Here is a 14,199-nt window from a genome sequence, read left to right on the forward strand (position 1 = left end):
GGGCAAAGAGTGTGGCAGAACAGAGCCAGTCGTGAAGCAGCCCCATCACCTCAGGGTGCCAAGGGAGCACCCTTCCCCTCCGGCCTCTGCAGAGGGCCCCTCCCTCTCACTGGGTCCGACCTTCAGCAGCTGATCATTTGCTGGCTTCGCAGAGGGCACAGTGGCAGTGCGGCTGGGTGTTTATCGTTATTAGGGAAGCCCTGTGTCAGCACTTCAGATAGCTCAGAAACCGATGACTGTCTACTGTGTGCACTCGGAAATCTGGGGATTTGACACTGTCTTCTTGGCTTTTTGGTGTCTTTTACCTCAGTTTCAGGCAAGGCCCCCACCCTTCCTGTTTTCCTGTAAGTAGTGGTATAATTCATGTACAGTGAGAGTGTTGACAGCTGTGTACACCCATGTCACCCACACTCCAAGTAAGATGTAGAATATTTCCAACTTTCTAAAAAGTTCCTAGTGGCTCTTTGCAGTTAATTTCCATCCCTTTTCAGAATCAGGCAAGCCTTCGCTTCTCTTTCTACATTTTGTAATAAAGTCAGTGCTCTGTTGAGAGTTCTGTAAATACAGACTGAGAATCCAGAAGGGTCCTGCACCGAGAAGTGAGATGTTCTGGAAGTGATGTCAGGCTGATCTCCCCTGTAAAGTGGGCACATGTTACCCACCAGTCAGTTCACGAGGCGGAAGCGCGTTTGGTACACACAGGAGGTCCCGGGAAAGGGGAAAACTCACCAACTCTGCTTGCTGTGGTTCTGGGTTCTCACCATAAGGTAAAGGAAATTCCTGTTTTCTCCTGCTTTTAGGGTTATCTACAATGAAGTTATACAGACCTCCAAGTATTACATGAGAGACGTGACTGCTATCGAATCCGCTTGGCTGTTGGAGCTGGCTCCCCACTTCTATCAACAAGGAACGGTAGGGTCAATAGAGACTATCCCTCAAAACACCTGTTAGCTGCCTCTTTGTATTTTTAAGTACACAGTTTCATGCCCTCAGTTTCATCCCCCCAATAGCGCGTGGGGTGGGAAGGCCGCTCCCATATCTCTCCCCCATTCTGGGTGAAAGCCCTATGCCATTTGCTCATAGAGAAGTGCATTTAGAAATATATCCTTCCAACTTAAAAGACAAAAAGAAGAATCTATCTTTGGCTCTTCCTCTCCCCTTCTGCTTTTTCTTTCTTCAAAGAAATTGTCACACTTTGGACTATGTTCACAAGGAGTGGCACAGATATTCTCTAATGACGACGACCTCACCAAGCACGTAAGCTGGTGTGCAAGCTTATGCCTGAGGTGGTTTGCACCGCGGTGGGTGCTGCCGCGCGTCGGCGTTCTGTGCATACTATTCCGTGGGAGGCCCTCGTGGGGGACCAGCAGGGTAGTGGAGCCTCGTGGAGGAAATGGATAGTTTGATTTTCTTCATTTTCACAGAAAAAATTGTCTGTTTCTTGGGATGGGTTGGGAAGGCCATACATTGTTCTAACAAGATCTTTAAGTGGTGGTTATATTTGGAAGGCTGGAGTGAAAACAGGTAAATCAGGGCTCACAAACTTCCATTGACTCATTCCGTTTGGTCTGCATCATGTTTTTAATTGGGGTGCTTAGTGCAATCACTCCTAATGCAATTATTGATATGGTCGGATTGAAGTCTGCCGCGTTGCTGGTCGTGTCCTGTACTCTGAATTAGTTCTTTTTTCTTTTTTTACTGCCTGTGCTGTATAATGCCCAGTGCTGGAAAACAGTTGCTTCAGCTACTTTGTTCAGTTTTACGACTGTTTACCCGAGAAAGGGCAGTCCAAACCTCTTACTTCATCAGGGCTTGTAACTAGACTGCAGTGTTTTCAACCCAAAACTTGGATTGATGGGTGCATTTAAAAATTGAGAGATTTCACAGGAAATACAGATTTCGGGTTTCTCTTAAAAGAAATGGTAAGTCTGCCAGCACTAGGGGCGCCTGGGTGGCTCAGTCTGTTAAGCGGCTGACTTCTGCTCAGATCCTCTTCTCAGGGTCCTGGGATCGAGTCCTGCTTCGGGCTCCCTGCTCAGTGAGAGGACTGCGTGTCCCTCTGCCCCTCCCCCTGCTCCTCCTGTGTGTGTGTGTCTCTCTCTCCCTCTCTCTCAAATAAAAAAAAAAAAGAAAGTCTGCCAGCACTGGGCCCACGTTATTGCTTGGCAGCCATCAGCGGGGGCCGGGGAGTGGCTGCTCGCTGTGAGTGATGCTGTCCGGGTGCCGCAGCCCTTTCAGTTGTTAGCTCCTGGAAACATTTGAGTCATGACCCCATAAATGGAAGGCTCTTCTCGTCCCTCCAATGTTAGGGGAAATTGTCTTTTTAAAACCGTCTTAAAGTATTTAAATGGTATCCAATCAAATGAAAAATATTTCAAGCCTGTATGGTTCTTCACGTATCCTCATATAGACGCTTCAGCTGGAAACCAGGTCAGCCGCAGGCACAGAGACACGTTCCAAGTGTGTCTGTCGTCTGTGCTGTGTTGGGCTGACAAGACCACACCCCAAGTGAGAGAGTGTCTTTCCCCCAGAATCTCTCAGGTGGGAAGCAGCGGACTTCCGAAGTCCAGGAGGAGTGAGGGGAACCTCTAGCTAGAAGCCGAGAGACACTGTGGTTTAGGCCGGAGGATGCAAGCATTCAAGAGGGTGGTGAACCCAAAGTTGTCCAGCATCCATTTAGACTCTTGGAGAACAGGATTAACCTAGAAGCTGAGTCATTTTCCCTTCTCATCTCAGAACCGCAGTTCAGGCCCACCAAGTGAGAGCAAATAGCCCCGGAAATCTGAAGAAAATGACAATCCCAGATTTCTGCATTGGTCTCTTCTCTCCAGATATCTGTTGTTCCGCTCATGATCCATTCCGATCACAGCCTGTGATCAGAGTATTTTTATAGATGCCAGGATCTTACAAGTCATCTGGTGCCACAGCTTCACAGGGCGAGGGCCCTCAAACCCCCCAAGAACTTGGCCCCTTCTTACCTAAACAGTCCAAAGGTACTTGTACTGTTAACTTGTCTGGAATGGATGGATTTCCCCAAGAGCCCTGCAGGTCTCCGCTGGCCACCCATGTATGGTAGACGCTCCTTTGTTCAAGCCATGGCCTCCCCCCGCCCACAGAGGGTCCCTGGCGCTGTTCCTGGGACTGCGGGTGACTTTCCATTGCTGTTGTTTTCTGAGTGTCACTCTCTCCCTGTATGGAGGCCTGAAATGGTCCAGAGTCGGCTGTGTTTATACTCTGGATTATTCTAAGGAACGAACACCAAAAATGGCCCTATGCATGGGCACGATGACATCAGCCCCATGCTCAGGTGAGGGCTGGGAGTGCCTAACAGTAGCTGGAGGGGTCCTCTCGGGTAAAGTGCAGGGAGGAGAGAAATGACGGAAATGCCACAAGACTCCCAGCTGGAGGGAACAGGGTGGCCTGCTCAGGAAGTTGCCTTCCAGTCCTTAATCTTGTGTCCTGATTCTCAGAGGTGTCCTTGGGATCTAGACAAAACCCTCTCAGCTGGGGCCTTTGCAAGAAACCGCACTGGTGGTTTCTCCCCAGTGTGGTTGGAAAGGGACTCCACAGCTCACTGAGACATTTGTCCCGTTCCCTCTGTCGGTGGGTACAGGTTCTGGACAGTGTGTTATGTCTCCTGCAGCCTGCGTCCTTCCAGGGCCCATGGTTCGCCATCAGCAGTGGCCTTGCTGTCTCAGCCCATGTGGGTGTGCAGGTTTTGGGTACCGAGCATGTTAGGGACCAGCAGTCAGCTTGGGAGGTCCTCATGTGACGTTCCACTGCATGCTAGGGTACCTCTTGGCTGTTTGCTTGGGATTATGAGAGGGTACTCGGGATACCTTAGTCAGTGAACAGAAGTCCGTTATTAAAAGCTTCTGTTTGCATACTCTGCCTTAAACTTGTGCTTTAGGATTACTAGCACTTCTGGGATTATTTTAGAACATAAAGTATATTTGTATCCCCAAATGGCTATTATCTGATGCCCATGATTATAACGTTATGCATCCTGTGTTCTTTATACTGGGGGGGACGTGATGTTTCTGAAGGGAAAGGGTGGCACTAGGACGTGTTCTTTTCCTTTGTGTCTTCCCTCGCGTGCATTTGCCAGCGGTCTGTGGGGACCAGGGCCCCGAGCACATATGCTTGCACACGGAGGTGCTTGGTGAAATGATGGGTCTCCTTGTTCCTGTGGGGAGGGTACCTTTTCCTTGACCATTTGCAAGAAATTCATAGAAACATGAGGTGACGTCCAGCCTGAGCCTAGTCCCCTGAGCTCAGGGGTTTGGCTGTGATGCTGTCCTAGGGGCTGGTGCAGAGGGAGAGTGTGTCCCACTGACACCTTCCCACAGAGCCCTGGGTGACCAGGGTCGGCCATGCCGGGCTAGGCCTTGAGCTGCTGGGCCTTACCAAAGGCCCATCATCTTTGTTCGTTCCTTGGGCTTTTCCCCTCCACATTGCTTTCTGGGGGGCACGGCATCTGCCCACAATATACGAACCAGAGGGCTGCGCTGGCGTGGTCATTGATGTGGGGGTCCTGCTGAAGTCCAGTCTGTCTGTCTGAGTGACCCTAATGCTGATGGTTTCTCTTCTCTTGCAGCACCTGTCCCTCAAAGCCAAAAGGGCCAAGGTCCAGGACCAGTGAGCAGAGCTCGGCTGCCGCCGCAGGGGACTTTGCACCCTCTCCTCCACACTGTGGTCCCCTGGCCCTGGGTGGCGAGCTGGCCCCAGCTCACGTGGAGTCTCCTGCTGCTCTGAAGTGGGCCGCAGCCCGCTCGTTAGCCCTTTCCTTCTTGTTCCCCTCGGCATCTGTGCTCCTTGCTAGGAGCCCAGGGAGACTGCACAGGGGCAGGCCCCTCCGCCACGCTGCACCCAGGCAGAGCCGGGACAGGCAGGGCCGTGCTGTCTGTTCATGCAGCTCTCCTGCCGACCCAGCATGCCACTTCTGCCTGGCGCTCGGTTCTGGCCCAGCTTCGTGGGGCACGGGAAGGAAGGCTGGCCGCTGCGGCCTGGAGCGCTGTGCGGGGTGTGCGGGGCTGTGCGGGGCTGCCTTCGCTCGCCCTGGTGGGGCCCCAGCCGTGCTGCCGGGTGGAATGAGCAGGAGACTCACAAGGTTTGGTGACCGACAGGCAGTACTCGTGTGAACTGTTCTCGGTTAGCGAAGGATTTCTGTCTCACAAGCGGGCTTCGCTTTCTCCGCGTATGACACCGCATCCCGACGCTGCCACTAGCTGAACGCTGGTGAGCTCTGCTCACCCCCGGTGGGAGCCTTCTGCCGCAGGAATTCACAGGTTTAGAAGCTCTAAGCTTCTGTAGCTCAGGAACATAACTTGTCTATTTTTTGTTTCTTTGCTTGGGTTCGGCGAGAACCCGGGCGCCCTCTCAGCAGGCACTGGTTCCATCGTTGCCCCCAGGTGTCCTCGCGGGGATGATATTTGCATTTCAACACATGACCGATGCAGGTTTCTCCCCTGTTTCAATGAGCTTTATTTCAGAAACACGTGGCTTGAAATTTTATTTTTGTACTGATCTTAGTTCGGATGTGCCACTTTTGGCACCAAACATGTATGTCATTTTTATTTCCATTTTGTAAACATGTAAATAATAGTGATAACTTGTTAATAATAGTAAACCTTTGTACCTCAAGTAAATGTGTTCCCTCCCACCCGTGGTACTCGTGGTCTGTGTGTGAAGATGGCCCGTTGACTTCTGCGAGAGGGCCTGACGTTAGCTAAGAAGCCTCGTGTCCCGGCGCCGCGGCAGCTTTTCAGGCTCCTCGGACGAGATCAGGGCCGCCCGCCCGCCCCTGGGAGCTCATGGAGCAAACCATGGGATGTCGTTTAAATAAAGGCCTAAAGAGGTGCTAATTTTTGCCGGTTTCTGATTGGGATCTTGCCGTAGAGAGGTCAGAAACACTTACTTTTGTAAAGTGTGAATTTAGAACCAGGGCTGATCATGATAAGCTGCTGTGGGAGTGGGAGAAGGAAAAGGTACAGGGTCCACACCCTCTGCAGGGAGACTGGAGATCCCAAACGGGAGAGCGAACAGCTGGTGCTGGGCGACGGGGGCTGCGCACAGACAGGAGGGAGCTTGGTGTCACCTTTGCCCCAGAACCTGGATCCGGCGCGGCACGTTGGCCCCGGCGCCTCCACCTCCTGCAGGCAGCCCTTCTGGGTGGAGAGGGGTCTTCACTCTCCGAGGCTGCAGCCTCTCAGCCCTGGCCTGGCTGAGGCCCCCTTCCTGAGTGTGAACAAGCGCACAGCCTCATCAGCCAGCCACGTCCCGGCCTGGTTCCGCACAGCCGGATCACCTGGCTCCCCAGACTCCCTGCAGAGCTCCGCCAGACCACTTGCCTCAGGCTCCTCGTTGGTTTTCAGGTGTTTTTAGTGAAACTCCGACAGCATTGGGGTGCCTTCGTTTGAAGCCAGGTGCTCCGGTAAGAGGGTGGAGAGGAGCTGGTGTGAAAGCACAGGGGAGGGGAAGGTGGTGGTGTCCTGTAGGTCCGAGATGGAACTTTCTCTGCCAGTAGCTCTTTCCTGTAGCTCGTCTCCCGAGGGTGGGCCAGTGCTGCCCACTCAGTCCATCAGCAAATGCTTGGGCGCCTGGCCTGTCTGCTGGTGACATGTGACCGCACAGGCAGACAAGAACCACCCAGCAGGAGGGACTACAGAGGCCAAGGTGGTGGTTGGAGGCCAGAGCAGCACCCAGAAGAGGCTTCCCCACAACAAGACCCTTTCCTAGTGGATGTAGATCATGCTCATATTCTCCCTCTGTCCTGTCCCTGCTGAACGTTTCCCTTTGGCTGTGAACTTGGTGGGATGCATGGACCCCAGCTCTGTGCTCCTCTGTTGAGGTCCCATGTTAGCACTGCATGTGCTGGGTGCCACTTTCCCTCAGTCTAGGGTCCTCTCGCCTTCTAGCCTGTTCTCAGCTGTGCTTTGCAGGGCCCAGTGCTGATGGGCTGGTCAGTGAGTTCATGGGGGTCATGTGGTGGTGGTGGGGGGGGGCACCACAGCTTACCTGACTACCCTTCAAAGATGAGGAACATACAGTAGTGAGCATTTTGGAAAGCTTAAGTTAGACTGTCAAAGTCTTTCCTTGAGTTTAGTTTTTTTTTTTTTTTTTTTCTTCCCTGGTGCTAAACATTCTTTCTTTTAGAAAATGGTGATGAGGGGCGCCTGGGTGGCTCAGTGGGTTAAGCCGCTGCCTTCGGCTCAGGTCATGATCCCAGGGTCCTGGGATCGAGTCCCACATTGGGCTCTCTGCTCAGCAAGAAGCCTGCTTCCCTCTCTCTCTCTCTGCCTGCCTCTCCGTATACTTGTGATCTCTCTCTGTCAAATAAATAAATAAAATCTTAAAAAAAAAAAAAAAAGAAAGAAAATGGTGATGATAATTAGGTGGTACCTTGGAAATGTTCTCCCTGGAAAAATAGAATTCCAACAATCCTACAACAGCCTCTCCATTAAAACTAATCCAAAACAAAAATGATGAAAACCCGTTGACGAAATCACCAAGGCGGGGAGCCCTCCGCGTTGTGGGCCACACAGACTGGGGCCCTGCTGGTGACAGGAGCACCACGCAGCACAGCTCCCAGTGAGGTGGGGGGCCGTGGGCGTCTTCCTTGCCAAGCAGCTGACTTTCTAGTGAACTCTGCAACAGCTGGGAGACTACCCGCATTTACATAGTTGGAAGGATTCAAGTTAGCGGGACTCAGCCCCCACATCCCTTACCTCACCTTTAGATAAGATCAGATATTTTCCACTCTCCAGTGACTCATCTGGATTTTTCCTCAGCCTTCCAACTCATGCTGAAACAGGGTGTGGAACTCTGGATTCCCTGTCAGTTTCATCTTTCTGCCATTGAACCTGGAAATAGCCAATTCAGTTGTTTCATGTACATACAGCTGGCCACTTGGGGTGAGTAGTCGGAGTGTGCACGGCAGGGCTTGCCCCTGTGTCCTCGTGGTCATCGCTCCCTACGGCAAGGCAGGGTGACGGTCCGCTAGCTGGTGGATGACGGAGCTGTTACCCTGTGCTCTCTTGGGTGGTACTGAGCTTGTTCAAACAGGCTGTCTCCCTGCTTGAAGAAGAGCTCCCAGGGCAGCACTTTTCCCAGGCCCCGGGCCAGACGTGGCCTCGGCCCCCACCTGGGTTCTACGGAAGGCAGTGAGCAAGCCAGGGGGGCCGGGATGTTCACGAGGGAGTCAGTGTGGTGGCAGGGGCCCAGCGGTGGTGCCCCAGAATCTCCAGAGCTGGGCAAAGGCCCGGTGTGGCTCTGCCCAGGGCTGGTCCACTGACCGTGGTCCGGACGGTGGCTCAGAATGCGGATGTCCAGGCCAGGCTGCTCACTGGCCCCAGACTCATGGGACGAACATTTACATGATCTAAAAGTAGCTCAGGTTGCCTGCCTCCTGCCCTTACCTCTGGACCCCAGCGGCGCTGAGGGCAGGATCGGCTATGGACTTTGCAGTCGGCCTTCAGCTGGCTTATTTTAGCCTTTTCTTTAATTCCTGCTTCTTTCTGTTTTGGAGTCCAGTGAGGTTGTCTCAGGATCTGGTGTTACTGGGCTTGCTCTCAGCTCTTGTTGCTTTGTTTCCCCTTGTGCCTGTGCTTTGTCCTTTCAATCTCTACCTCTCTGACTTCTGTATTTTCCCCCCTTTTTACCATGAAATTGGAAAAAGAATACACACATGTTGGATCTGCTTTATTTTCATACTCTTTTTAAGAAGTGTTTTTACCTTGGGGTGCCTGGGTGGCTCAGTGGGTTAAGCCTCTGCCTTCGGCTCAGGTCATGATCTCAGGGTCCTGGGATCAAGCCCCCCATTGGGCTCTCTGCTTGGCAGGGAGCCTCCTTCCCCCCGCCCCGCCTCTGCCTACTTGTGATCTTTCTCTCTGTCAAATAAATAAATAAAATCTTTAAAAAAAAGTGTTTTTACCTTAATCCTGATTTTAACTTCTGATCTTTTGTGTTTTACTGATTTGTTTCTAGCTTTTATTTTGTACTTTCAGGCACAAAAAGGAATCTCAGTTAGGTTTTCGGTTTTGTCCTGTAAATATTTTCTTCCATTATTTTTCTCATTTTAATACTATTCACTTTCAACTCACCCGGACAGTTTGCTTCCTGCTTCATTTCCTGTCCATTACCCACCTTCTGTTGTATCTTAGTCTGCTTAATTTGTTTTTGTGGTTGGCAAGAGGCTTACCTGTAGGTGTGGGAGCGGAGAGAAGGTGTGTGCAGTGGTTGAAATGAAAGGATTAGCTTCCAAGAATATACAAGGAGCCTACACATCAGCAATAGAAAGACAAGCCCAGTAGAAAGAAATGGGTAAAGGGAATGAGCAGTTTATAGAAGCAGACCCCAGAGTCTACCACGTGTGTGAGGAGCTGTTCAAAGTCGGGCATCAGAGGAACAAAAACTAAAGGAACAGTTAGAGAAAGCTTTGCACTTGTCAGCGCCAGATTAGCAAAAATTGCAAAGGCGGGTCTTGCCAGGTGTCAGCAGAGATGGGGGGACTCAGTGCAGTGTTGGTGGAAAACCATGGGGCACTGCTCATTAAATGAAGTCTACGCATGTCCCCCATTCCAGAAATTACACGTCTGGGTGAATGTTCCCAACCAAATGATTGCCTGGGTCCACAAGCAGGCATGTGTGAGGGTGTGAATGTGGTGGGAGGGGTAGCAGTGATGGGGGTGGGGGGAGGAACGTTCAGGGAAAGGTCCGAGGCTGACACCGACGACAGAGTACTACGGAGCCGGTTTCCAGCCACAGACAACACACTTAAAAATAGCTGAGTGAAGAAAGAAAGAAATAGTTGCAACAGTATCATTTACAGACACTAAAGATAAATACGCACAAGAAACAAGACAACATTTGCAAAACCGTGTACAGATGCGCCTTAAAAGGGTTTGCCTGTGGGGGTCGGGGGCTGGGAGTGAGGAATGGGGGTAAAAGAAAATTAACAAGTGAAACAGGGTAGCCTGGAGGAGGGAGCCCCAGGTGTTCCATCTTCCACAGCCCTGGATCTGAGGGCACGTGTCCCTTCGTAGTCAAGGTCAGAGGCAGGTTTACCTGTGGCCCAGACAGGCAGGGGTTATGTGAGGTTGGCCACACCTAAGTGCGTTGATCTCAGCCACCCTGCTGCAGGCTTCCCAGCGTTATTCCTGCAGGAGCCGCTTCTGTCCCAGATGTGATGCTCTGATGAACACCACGATATATGTTGTTGTTGCGATGCCCATTTAACTGATCCCCTGCCTCCCCTGCGGTGTGCTTGCTGGCGGTCCCAAGGCAGCAGCAGTAGCTGGCCTTGTATGACCACTGAGGAATGGGAGGCATGCAGCCCCGTGGTCCCTTTCAGTAGCGGCAAATGAAGTTGCTGGAAAAGCCCTCCCCAGACTTACGCATAGACAGACCACTGGGATGGATGGTGGCTTGTGTGATTTATCTGGGCAGAGCTCATCCATGTCTCTGAGACAGGAACTCGTGGGACAGATTGCATCGTTGGGAGGCCTCCCTGCTGGGCAGCACCCTCAAGATGAAATGTGTGCTTTCAGCCCATGGGGACGGTTGTCCCTTCATTGCAGCTCTTGGCACTCTGCTTCTAGAGCCTTCCTGCTCTCAGAGCTGGCCTGGTTCATTATGAGGCTAAAAAGAACAGGATATGCCAAGGCTTTGAAAAATCCCTTGATCTTTTATCATCCAAGGAGTGTGTAAACTTCAGCTGTGTTTGCTGCCCTGAGGTGTGACTCCTCTCTCCTGACCGTTGGCTTGCTTGTCATTTAGCACCAGTTTCATTAGCACTGGTGTCTGGTTTTCCAAGAATTGCCTTGTAGGGTGTTGGGGGGGCGGCGAGAAATGTGGGCCAGATTAGGAAGGCACAGTGCAAATTCAAAGAGGCCTCCAGGGATCTTATTAAATTTAAGTCTCATTCTAAACTTTTTATGGCTTGGGGAATGGGTGTTATAAATCATCCTGGCTTGGGCTACAGATCCAGAAGGGGGGCAGATTCCGGAATAGTGACCTGTCCCAGTGGTGCGTAGGGTCATGGGGACCCAGCTTCTAGGGAAACAAGGCAGGTCTCCTGTTCCCAAGGTCAGCTCTCCTGAACTGTGACGATGCCTGGCCCAGTTCTGAGTGGGTCCAGGTGGAGTACAGTGTTTACATTTGTTTTTTGCCAATCGATGAGTGCATCGTTCCAGCCAGAGTTGGGATTAAAGGCCCTGCCTCCCAGTGTCCTTTTCTGGCTACTCTCCGGCCTCCCATGCAGGTGGGACTTGGACAGCCCCTGGGTCTGGGGATGATTCTTTTTTTTTTTTTTTTTTTTTTAAGATTTTATTTATTCATTTGACAGAGAGAAATCACAAGTAGGCAGAGAGGCAGGCAGAGAGAGAGGAGGAAGCAGGCTCCCTGCTGAGCAGAAAGCCCGACGTGGGGCTCGAACCCAGGACCTGGGATCATGACCTGAGCCGAAGGCAGCGGCTTAACCCACTGAGCCACCCAGGCGCCCCTCTGGGGATGATTCTTGCAGGAATCACACACCAGTGACAGCACCACTGGATGTCTCCTGAGTGGTGAGGGCGAGAGCCGTGAAATCTGAGTCACAAGACCTGGATTTAAAAAGCAACGATCAAAAACCTTTATTGAAGTATAATTTACATAGGATGAGTGCACTCATTTTAATTGGATATTTCAGTGAATTTTGACCAATACATGTACCCCAAATGACTGCCTAAATTGAGTATAGAACATTTCCATCCAAAAACCTTCCTTATGATCCATCGATGATCTCCTTTCATTCCCTCTACCCCCACTGCAGCCCCCAGCCTCAGGCATTGCTATTCTGCTTTCTTTTTTCTTTTTCTTTCTTTTCTTTTTATTTTTTGGGCTATTCTGCTTTCTGTTAATATGAATGACTTTTGCTTTTCCTAGAATTTCCCATCAGTGGAGTCCTTTGTATCTGGAGCAGACCAGGTTTAAGCTCCAGTCCCACAAAAAAGATAACTAGGGGACCCTTGACAAGACGCAGTTCCCCTCTTCACCTCAGTTTCCTTGTCTGCAAATTGAGGATAATAGTAACTTACAACATTGACTGAATCACGTGTGCCCTGGCTCTGGGCTTAGCTCCGTGTGGTGCTGGGGCCACGGCCCCTCAGTCACAGGGCTTCAGCTCTTCAGTCCCACTATGTCCTATATAGGACCCCCTGCTGCCGATCCTGCCACACCTGTCCTAGCCTCCCTTGATCTCAGGTCCTGCATAGCTTTCAAGAAGAACTCCTTTTATTTCAATGAGAGGTACAAAGACACCCCAGGAAGACTGGGATGAAGTAATGAGGTTCCCCCCTGCCTGGTTGAGTAGAGGCAGTCAGTGCCTGAGCACCTATAAAGAGGTGTCCACAGAGGCCTGGACTGGGTGCTCACTGGCCTTGGCACTGGGACTGTGGGGACACTGGGGCCTCCCTGGAGGAGAGTGTGAGCGAAGACATGCACGCGGGTCCTCAGGACATTTCCAGGTGAGCAGTGACACTGGGGACAGACCTACACACTCGGATCCAACAGGAGCAAACCTGGTGGACACCCCCAGACCCTACATGATAAGGCACACACTCACCTCTGGCACACCCAGAAAAACTTTCAGATCAGACAACTGCACACACACAGGCAGACCCAACATTCAAATGTATATTATTGATCATTTGCATCCCAGGCTCTGGGAGATGCTTTCCTGAACACAACCAAGCCCCTGCTCCCCTGAAGCTCACATTGCTAGAAAATGATCTCACATTTACGATGTTCCCCATCCTTAGCCAGGGGTATGGAGGGTCCTCAGGGTGGCCCTGAGTTCCATCAGGAAACCCAGTCCTGCTCATCTGCTCTGCTTCTGATGCCTCAGAATGTGCCTGCACCGCCCTCTGCTGGTTGTATGGTGGCAGTGACACCCCAGACCAGGCGGTCCCTGTTAAGGTGAAGGGAGGAGGTGCTTTTGGTCCCTTGCTTCTGGGAAGCTGGCATAGCAAATATGGAGGGGTTAGAGACAGTGTGACGAACTCTTCCCCTGCACTCTTTGTAATTTCCTGTGTTCACCTTCCTCTTCCCTCTCAGTACTGTAGCCAGGGCACCGGGGCGTGGGGGCACCTGGCTCTGGGGGACCCAAACAGACCAGGTTTGGCCACTCACTGCTGACCAAATCCAAAGGCAGAGAAATGAGTGGTAGCAGAACAAGAAAGGAATTTGTTTCAGGGAGGCCAACACTAGCAAGACGAGGATTAGTGTCTCAAAGATTATCTCCGAAGTGCTAAAAATACTTTCAGGTTTATATGAAGAAAACTGGGACAGATGTCTGTGGGTCCAGCAGATGGTGAGTGAAGGTCAAGCCCCTCATTGCCTTGGGGTCAGTCCCACTGGTTCTTGCTGGCCCTGGGCAGACCTTCGCTTGAGGGGCTGGTTTCGGTTCCCATGAGGGGACACTTAGCTTGCGGGGTCTTTTGCGTGAGTTAAAAGACAAGCTGGAAAGGAGAACTTAATCAATGAGAAAGTTTGAGGTCAGCATGGAGGTAGTCCAAGTCCTCTTTCAGTGCTTGGATTTGAAAAAAGTTGATCCAAGTCATGATGGTTTTTGAGCTGTCTCCTGCAGCAGTCCCTTCCCACGGCACCATCCTCACGGCCCCCAGCTCTTGCATTTGGTTCGGAGACTCCTTTCTCAGCCGTCTTCCATCCAGCAGACACGGAGGGACCCACATCTTGAATTTGGAGGTGAAATCCAGCTGACCACCCAAGGAGGCCAACTCTCTGAGGCCTGATGCTGGAGGGGCTCCAGCCAGTAGGCCAGTGGAGCCTGGCCTCAGCCATCCCAGTCGGGGGCAAGGATGCACCTGAGATGTCATCTTGAAGGGGATCCTCCAGCCTGAAATAGTCCAGGCCCCAGCCTTTCGAATCATCTGAGCTCAGCTGAGGCCCCAAGCCATCCCCACTGTGCGCTGTCCAAATCCCGGCCCAGGGAATCTGCGGTCATCCTCGTACCACCAAGTTTCGGGGTGGATTATTCTGCCGCACCATGCCAGCTGGCCACGTACCACACAGGCCGCGACACCCAGGCCCCGACAGGCTACACAGGCTTCTGAAGCCGGAGCTGGAAATGAAACCCACTTTGGTAATGCTGTTTCCTTGGAATAATGACCTCCTCCACCTTTTCTAGCTAACCGTCTTGGA

General features: G+C 51.8%; 1 protein-coding gene across 1 annotated transcript in view; it reads left to right on the top strand.

Annotated features, from left to right (window-relative positions):
• DHX35 (DEAH-box helicase 35) overlaps nucleotides 1-5,662 on the top strand; it is a 64,515-nt gene extending 58,853 nt beyond the window's left edge. Inside the window, exons 21-22 of the mRNA XM_047745693.1 lie at nucleotides 801-912; nucleotides 4,598-5,662. Of these exons, the coding sequence (XP_047601649.1) occupies nucleotides 801-912; nucleotides 4,598-4,642 (157 nt within the window). The 3' untranslated portion in view covers nucleotides 4,643-5,662. The remainder of the gene's footprint in view (nucleotides 1-800; nucleotides 913-4,597) is intronic.
• Nucleotides 5,663-14,199: the final 8,537 nt, after the last annotated feature.

Source organism: Lutra lutra, chromosome 9 (genome assembly GCF_902655055.1).
Source record: "Lutra lutra chromosome 9, mLutLut1.2, whole genome shotgun sequence".
Lineage (NCBI taxonomy): Eukaryota > Metazoa > Chordata > Mammalia > Carnivora > Mustelidae > Lutra > Lutra lutra.